General features: G+C 37.6%; 1 protein-coding gene across 1 annotated transcript; it reads left to right on the plus strand.

Moving 5' to 3' along the window:
- Positions 1-294: 294 nt before the first annotated feature.
- On the plus strand, positions 295-5450 carry LOC125785973 (uncharacterized si:ch73-6k14.2). Its single transcript, XM_049470185.1, has 2 exons — positions 295-473; positions 2593-5450. The coding sequence occupies exon 2, from the start codon at positions 2621-2623 to the stop codon at positions 3035-3037; it is 417 nt and encodes a 138-aa protein (XP_049326142.1). The 5' UTR covers positions 295-473; positions 2593-2620; the 3' UTR covers positions 3038-5450.
- Positions 5451-8792: the final 3342 nt, after the last annotated feature.

Consider the following 8792-nt stretch of genomic DNA (forward strand, 5'->3'; position numbering starts at 1 on the left):
CCAAACAATGTGCTCAACACAATTACAGTTTGTTTAAAGAACTGGAATTTATTCTTATCAACTCACAGTTAGTGAGTTTAATCACCTTAAGTTAGTTATCAAACACACACCTTTATGCTCTGATTTAGAGAGTTATTAAACAAATACACACACAAACACAGCTATATATGCGCACACTGACACACACACACACACACACACACACACACACACACACACACACACACACACACACACTGACACACAAACACCTGAACCTGCAGACACATGGGCTAAATCAGGTTCTGATTAGCTTCTAATTCTGTCCGTCCGGGATTTAAACCCTCTATCTCTGAGCTCAGCCGTTAGATCAGCACTGAGCATATCCAGTCCAGAGCTACAACTCTGAGAAATTTCACAAGTTCAGAGCAAGAAACCAAGAAATACAGAGAAGAGGGCTTGATTTTTATACAGGATACAGCAACAGTACCCAGGTAAGACCGCATATTATTGTTGTAGACGGCTAGAGAAAAGACAAAAGATTAATTAGATTGTGGCAAAAGATTAGGAAGGCAGAAACTGATTTTTATTTTTGTTAACAATATCTTTATTTATTTCTGAAACTGAGAATGCACAATGTACCTTGTACACTTTTGTTTATTCTTCAGAAAATAATTACAAAATGACTGTATTACTGTAAACTTTATTCTAGCAGATATTGTAATGACAATTTTACAATAAAGTACAAAAAAACAGAAAAGGACCCAATTGAGAATAAGTGACTCTAATAACTGTGTAATTACACATTTACAACATGTAATAACTGTGTAACTACTTTTGAAGTATGTATGGTTACATAAAAACAATCACAGACACAATTATAACAGTTACATACCATACAAAGGCTGTTAAATATTAATGTATACACAACTTCTACACAAAATTATTTCTTAACTTTCTCAAAATGTGTCCTCAAGACTTTAAACCAATAGATATACAAACATATATTTTCCCTTTGGTTGGACATCACAAGGTCACATGCTGAGAGAGTTTAAAGGAGGACTCCAGTGTAAAATGGACTTTTGTTGTAGTAAAACATGATAAAAAGTACTTACCTTTGTTGAATAGCACACCTCTGCTCTCCTACTGCTCTCATGTAAAAATTGGGTAAAAATTGGTAGAGTTGTGATTATAATAGGTGTAATAAACACCTTCCTCAGTGTAAATAAATGCACTGGGCGCCTGCAGGCAGACTATGCGGAGTCTATGTATATATGTCTGTATATATATATATTGTCATTATCAGTACAGTGATGGCGGCACCCGGAGCTACAAAGGAGCACTATGAGATGTAAACAGTAGTTTTTAATAAGCTTCTTGTGCACTTTTTAAGTTATTAATGCCTTGATTTAAATGAAATCCTTCTACTAAGGATGTTTGGAGCTACTTGCAGCCTGGATAACGGTGTAAAAAGCGATTTATCTGGGCAAAATATGCCCCGATACAGCCGTTGTGCAGAAAGCTGCGAGAGAGCGGAGGTGGGCTATTCAACAAAGGTAAATATTTTTTATCATGTTTTACTACACCCAAAGTCCACTTAACACCGGAGTTCTCCTTTAAGGAACACATCAGAAATATTTTTTTCTGATACTTGCAACTGTTTTGCTATTAACTGAGTGTTGTATGTGTTTTTTTTTTCTTCCTCCCTTGCATTCTTTCTCTGTTTAACCTTTTATCCTTACCTTTTTTGATGTTCCCTTCTCTCAGGTAGCTTCTAGAATTTCTCCTCGGGGATCAATAAAGTATCTATCTATCTGTCTGTCTGTCTGTCTATCTGTCTGTCTGTCTGTCTGCCTGCCTATCTATCTATCTATCTATCTATCTATCTATCTATCTATCTATCTATCTATCTATCTATCTATCTATCTATCTATCTATCTATCTATCTATCTATCTATCTATCTATCTATCTATCTATCTATCTATCTCCTGCTACTTGCCAGGCTGGTATTGTAAATAAAAATATGTTCTTAATGATTAAAGGTTACAAAAAATTGTTTTGTCTGGTACTTTTTCTACAGTCCCTAAACCAGATTGCTGTTGTAAAAAAAGATGCAGCACTGTGCCTCAACCTTGGTCAAATATAATCATATAAAAGTGAAGTTCAGTAAAGTTTTATGAAACAGAGAATGACTTCACTTTTTGAGAAGGTTTTATTAAATTGTTTTTTAACTTACTCATTTTGTCTGGTACTTTTCCTATGGTCCCTAAAATATAAGTTGCTGCTAAAAAAACATATACGATGACTGTGGTAGCACTGGACCTCAATTTTTGGATAAATATAATGATAAAGAAAAGGTTCAGTAAAGTGAAATTTCAGTAGAATAAATGCAAAGTTCAGTAAAATAAAAGTGAATTTAAGTAAAACAGAAGCTGAGTTATTTTAAAAAGGTCAAATACAAAGGGCATTGTTGATGTCCGTGTGTAGTGTGTTTAGAGAATGCTGTATGCATTCGCCTAAGAAAAATAATTGTAGCTTTAGTCATTCTATTGTAATTAACGCATCATTTTTTGCCTCTTCATTTTTAATAGCATATTTCTATTTTCTTCCAGTGTTCAGCTTATCTATCTTTGGATTGGGATGAAGCCCCGAAGGCTCCGTGGTTCCGTGGACCTCCTTCCCACCATCACGGAGCTCCAGGAGAGTGAGTCCCAGATGTACCTCACCCAGAGCCTGGACGAATACATGGACTCCATAAGGGAACTGTCCCAGCCGGCCTACCCCCTCAGTGGCCCCCTGCAGGGCACCCGGCTCCCCACCCCACGCATGGCCAGGTTCCCTACTATGGCCTCCGCCCACCACAGGACATCTTCAGCTTGCAAGCACTGGGCTCCCATTGGTCCTGACAGCGTGTCGCTCACCCTGGTTCTGAGATCCGACACAAGGGCGGCGGCGTCCCCAAACCAGGACCCCCTGGACTGGCTGTTTACCCGAGCCCAGAGTGGAGGAGGGGGTGCCTTAGTGGAGGAAGGGGCAGAGGAAATCTGTATGATATGAGAGGAACCACTATAAAATCTACTAAACATATATATGTTTATATTTATACTATATTTATGTATGTATTTTAAAATAAAGCTTATATATATATATCTAAAAATACACTTCTATTGTATTGTATGTAAAAATATAAAACCCCTAGAAAAATCAGATGATATCTTCTCCTACACTTCTACTGCAAAATCTGCAGGAATTGTGGGAATATTCAAGCTGCATGAGACGGATTATCACAGGACACCATGACAGAATTTGTCTTTAATTATTTGAGAAGTGTTAAACACAACATCTGAAGTTAATCAAGCATAATTACATGATTATAGCACTTTGACCATTAAAGAACAGGGTGAAAAAACATAATATTGTATAATATAATAATGTATTCTAAGAAACAGATAAAGAACTATAGCCTGTAATTAAAAGACCAACAAAGTGTCCTGTATGCTCAATGCTGAAAAAAGCTGAAAATATGGATACTGTGTGGGTGTAGAAATAAGGGTCGCAACATAATGTTATGCCTAAATGTGCATATTTTTAAATGACGTTTTATATAGTGTTAACACAAATGATTAATTTGGAATAAATACTGCATTATTATTCTTTTAATGCAATTAATTATGCCACCAAGTTTGACCCCAGCTTCTGCCATAATCTTCCACGCCCCCACCCAACATGCAGATTTTTTTTCTGAAGCTATCCGCTTGTGGTGGGAACATGATCTGGCCTCGATCTGATCCAGAGAGAGAGAATGAGTGAGAATGAGCATCAGGTGCATCTGTCAAATTCTCAAACAGCAGAATGCGTATATCTGCTATGTTGAGCTACAAGTAGTAAGTGTGTGTACTAAACATAAATATAAACTCTTATAAATGTCAGAAAAAATAAAACTAAAAGTAACTAATATTTGTTAAGTACATTTTTTAGTATATTTAATTTGTTTAGATACTATGCAATTTGCTTTTTCTTTCGTTTTTATAGGATGGTGATGTAACATATGTAAGCAGTATTAAAATAGTTGATGCACTGTCAAAATAATTTATTGATATAAAGTGTGGCTTAAGCTTTAGTGGTTCCTGTAGGCTCTGGGCGAGGTGGTTTGAAAGGGGTGGGGGGTGGGGGGGTGGAGGTTTGGTGTGATGATATGTTGCGGGGTCCATTTATCTTGGGACCCCCAAATGCCTTGAAGCAGCTGGAACACTGATACCATTTATTGCATTATTTTGTTATTATTATCTTCACTAAGGAATATTACTGCTTTCAATTAATAAGAAAAAATATATAAGGACTAATGCTTTAAAAAAAAGTAGCCTGTGGAAAAAGATAAAATCCAGGAACTATTTTATTTGAAAGTTACTGCTGTTAAAAAAACTTTCCTTTCTTTTCCTCTATTTTATTACAGAGTATTTGAATAAATGCACAGAAAGGACGATTTTTACATTTTCCTGACTTTTTACACATGTTGAAAATAAACATACAGATTTGTTAAGCAAAAATCTCTTCAAAATTAACAAAAAGAAAACTTCTATGGCCTTGTTTCTACACAAAAGCAATGCTAAGTGATATTGTCAGCAGCACTTAGTGCATAGTAGTTACTCAGAGAATCCACCTCAGAAAATTACCTTTAACTGTGCACCTAAAAAAAAATCACAACCCAAATCTGCTTGAGTTTAAATCTGGTTTGTAATTTCTCCATATTAGCTCCATATTAACTGTGCACTCATTAAAGGGTTAAAGTTTGGTCCCCCCCATTTTTCTCATTGTCTGTTGTTTTCTTCTGCATCAGTGATCTGCACTTTCCATGGACTGCAAACTTGGATAATCCCTGAGTGTGCAGGGATTTTATGTAGGTCACACAACAACAGCGTTAACCATTCAAACCCCACAGCCACCAGTAACTACAGAGCATTACAATCAAAATTAACATCAATTTTTATAGGCCTTAACATAGAACCTTGAGGTGCTCCACAGGATATGCTAAGTGCAGGTGTTACTGACTGATTCACAGCAGTTTCTGCAGGAGTATTAATTACTGAGTAATAAACCTAGGATTTGAGTGGTTAGCAGTAGAGTAAGGACGTTGTAGCATCTTGCAAATCTAGGCGTTTGTGTTTGCTGCTACAAGTTTTGAATTCAGTAAATGTGAATGTTCATGTTGTTAATTTAACACAGCTGCATAAACTCAGCTGAACTTTTTTTTTCCCCACTGAATGAAGATCAAGTTGGCAGCCGTTGAAGCTGGGATTGTGAAATAGCTGTCTGCAGGCCAGAGCAAGTTTTCTTTGGCCTGAACTCTCCCAAAAGGTTTTGTTGTTCATATAAACCAATGAGCACTGTTGTGGAGTCAACTAAGGACAAGCTTTCTGTCTAATCTGACAGGAAATAAAAAAACTGTTTTTGGTGCAATCAAGACTATTAGACTTTTCAGTTTTGTTTGAATGAATGATGAATGAAGTTACACTTATATATCGCCTTTCTAGAAACCCGAGGACGCTTTACAATTTACACATTTTACACTCAACCATTTATACTCAGCACTCATCCACACACTGGTGAGAAATGACAGCCAATAGTGCACAGCGTACTCTCAACCAGAAACAACCGTCCACCTAGAGGAATGCATCGAGCACTACAGCATTTACCCAGGACAGAGTGAAAATTGATACACTTATAAACACACAATCCTATACAATACACATACCTAAATATAGGGTGACCATATTTTTATTTGGGTAAACCAGGACACCTGGCTAAATGACATCAACACCTAATTTGCATAATACATGTTTTTTGAAGCTGTAAAGGATTAAGGTTGTGGGAGTGAAAAAAGTGAGTAAAAACACCCTAAATATGTTAGAAATGATACAAATGAACAACTTCTGTTGCTTTTTAAATAGGCCGTCACTTTTTTACAATAACTTCATTTTTACCCTACTAAATATACATATGCAAATCAATTTAGTGTATTTAATTTTTCTGGCCAATTTAGAATATCCAATTTACCTGATTTCCATGTTTTTTGGACTGTGAGAGGAAACCAGAGTCCCTGAAGGGAACATGGAAGAACATGGAAACTCCACCCAGATAGGGACTTGAACCCAAGACCCCAGTGCTGGGAGGCGAACCACCTAGCCACTAAGCCACCGTGCCGCCCTGGTTTTAAACATTTGAATCAAATAAAAATCTGAAAAGTGTTACATGCAAAAGCATTTAGCCCCCTTTACTAAATAAAATCCATGCAATCAATTGCCTGAAGTGTTCTGAAGTGACTCAATCAGTTAATTCAGAGTTCAGCTGTGTGTAATTTAGTTTCAGTATAAATAAATACATCTGTTCTGTGTAGTGGTTTGTTAGAGAGCACCAGTGAACATAACAGCATCAATGAAGACCAAAGAACTCACCCGACAGGTCAGAGAGAAAGTTGTTGAGATAAAGTTTAAAGTAGGATTGTGTTATACAAACATAACCCAAGCTTTGAGCATCCCAAGGATCACTGTTCTATCCATCATACAAAAAATGGGAAAAAGTGTTCTACGACTTCAAACCTTCCAAAACATGGCCATGGTCGACCCAAACTGACAGACTGAGCAAGGTGAGCACTGATCAGAGAAGCAGCCAGGAGGCCCATGGTCACTCTGGAGGAGCTGCAGAAATCCACAGCTCTGGAGGAACAAGTATAAGTGGTCCACTCACACAAATCTGACCGTTATGGAAGAGTGTGAAGAAGAAAACCCTTGTTTTTAAAGAAATACATAAGAAGTGCTTTTTGCGTAGAAGAAGGTGCTGTGGTCAGATGAAACCATTTTTTATTTTATTTTTTGGCTTAAACGCAAAGTGTGGTCTGTGGTGGAAAAGTAACACTGCTCATCACCCTGAACACACTATCCTCACTGTGAAACATGGTGGTGGCAGTACCCTGCTGTAGGGATGCTTTTCTTCAGCAGGGACATAGCAGCTGATCAGAGATGATGGAAACATGGATGAAGCTAATACAGGGCAATCCTTGAAGAACACCTGACCTGTTGGAGGCTGCAAAAGACTTGAGACCTTCCAGCAAGACAATGACCCTAAACATACAGCCAGAACTACAGTGGAATGGTTTAAATCAAATCATATGCATAAGCATCTGTGGCAAGACATGAAAATTGCTGTGTTTGATTTGATTAAAATTTTGAAAATCATGTTTCATTTTAGTTCCACAGGTATGTGCTACTTTGTGTTGATCTATCACTTAAAGTTAAAGGGGAATGAATACTTTTGTAAGCCACTGAATGGTTAGTGATTATTGTTCCAGATAACGGAATCATACTAGCAAATTCTTTCCCCTTTTGGCCATTTTCGTTCAACCCAATAGCCACACAACTTTGGTGGCACTTGGGTGGTCCATTCCTGGTATTCCAGATGTGAGCCACAAACATGGGATGACAGCACTGAAGTGTGCTGGCTGCCAGGCAGCTTACAGAAATTATCAGGAATTATCGTAGCTTCCCGTATCTGGAAAACACTAGACAGGAAACAGGAAAGATGAGCAGCACCAAAGAGATAAAATGCTTTAAATGACGATGGAATTTTGTGTTTTTAAGTTATTGGTTGGAGGTTGATTCAGTTGAAAGAATTTATTCGAAGGCTGAATCACTGCTTGGTTCATTGTTGATGCTGCCATATTCTTACATCCTTACTGGCATGCTATGAACCTTGGGATATGTTGGTTGGCATCCAAAGGACACTGGCATTCAACCCTTAAAGGTGTCCTTCTGCTAAAATCCACTTATTCTTGTTCTTTGTGAAATACTATAGGTCTCTCTGGGTTGTATATGCATGCTGAATATGAAATTCTTCGTCAACCTCCACTGTCTCAATTGTAGATAGCAAAATAAAATATTCAGAAAAACAAGTTGTCCAGGAAAATATATCTATAAATAGCAAAATCAGAGAAACTGATTCAGAAACTAAAGTGTTCTCTTAACACTTAACACTCTGGTACAGAGCTGTACAGTACCAGTAAAATTTAGACACTCCTTAAATTCAGTGTTTTTTCGTTAAACAGAAAAGTGTTCAACAAACCAGAATAAGTTTTATATTTTAGTTTCTCCTGAAAGTAGAACATCTTGGCTGGATTTTCTCTGTCAGCTTCATGAGGTAGAGTCACCTGGAATGTTCAGCTTTCAGTTAACAGCTGTGCTGAACTTGTCAGGATATAATCACTTGAATTTCTTGCCTCTTAATGTGTTTGAGAGCATCCATTGTGAAGTTGTAAAGAGGTAGAGTAAGTATACAGTGTATAGCTCGAATTTATACAGTGAGTAATGCTCAAATTTATTTGCATTGGCATTGCTAGCATTGTTGGGAGCATCGGCTAAAAGCGATGTATTTCAGAATTCTGGGGGTGAATTGAGGTGTCTCTCCTACACTCCCAGCTTTACCTGCGATCTCCAGCCTCCGGACTACAATACCCAGAATGCACCTCACACTGACATCTCCCCCTCACGCAACTACATGATACTGCACATGGCACTACCCGGAAGCTAATCACAAGAGTAATGAATTCACCTGTTCCCCTTAGTATAAATACACCTTCACTCCACTCACACCTCGCAGAGTATTGATGAGTTTATCCTCGTACAAAGCGTTACCCTTGCCTGTTTTGTCTCTTTCATTTACCGACCTTGTTTTTGTATTTTTGACCTTGACTTCTGCCTTACCTCTTAAAAATGGTCGTGTTTGAGCCATGGACTGTCTCTTGTTTTTGGTATGTTTAATC

This window comes from Astyanax mexicanus, chromosome 21 (assembly GCF_023375975.1).
Source record: "Astyanax mexicanus isolate ESR-SI-001 chromosome 21, AstMex3_surface, whole genome shotgun sequence".
Taxonomy (NCBI): Eukaryota; Metazoa; Chordata; class Actinopteri; order Characiformes; family Acestrorhamphidae; genus Astyanax; species Astyanax mexicanus.

Bases quoted from the DNA above. Each gene is read 5' to 3' on its own strand.
- LOC125785973 (XM_049470185.1), top strand. From the start codon at position 2,621: ATGAAGCCCCGAAGGCTCCGTGGTTCCGTGGACCTCCTTCCCACCATC.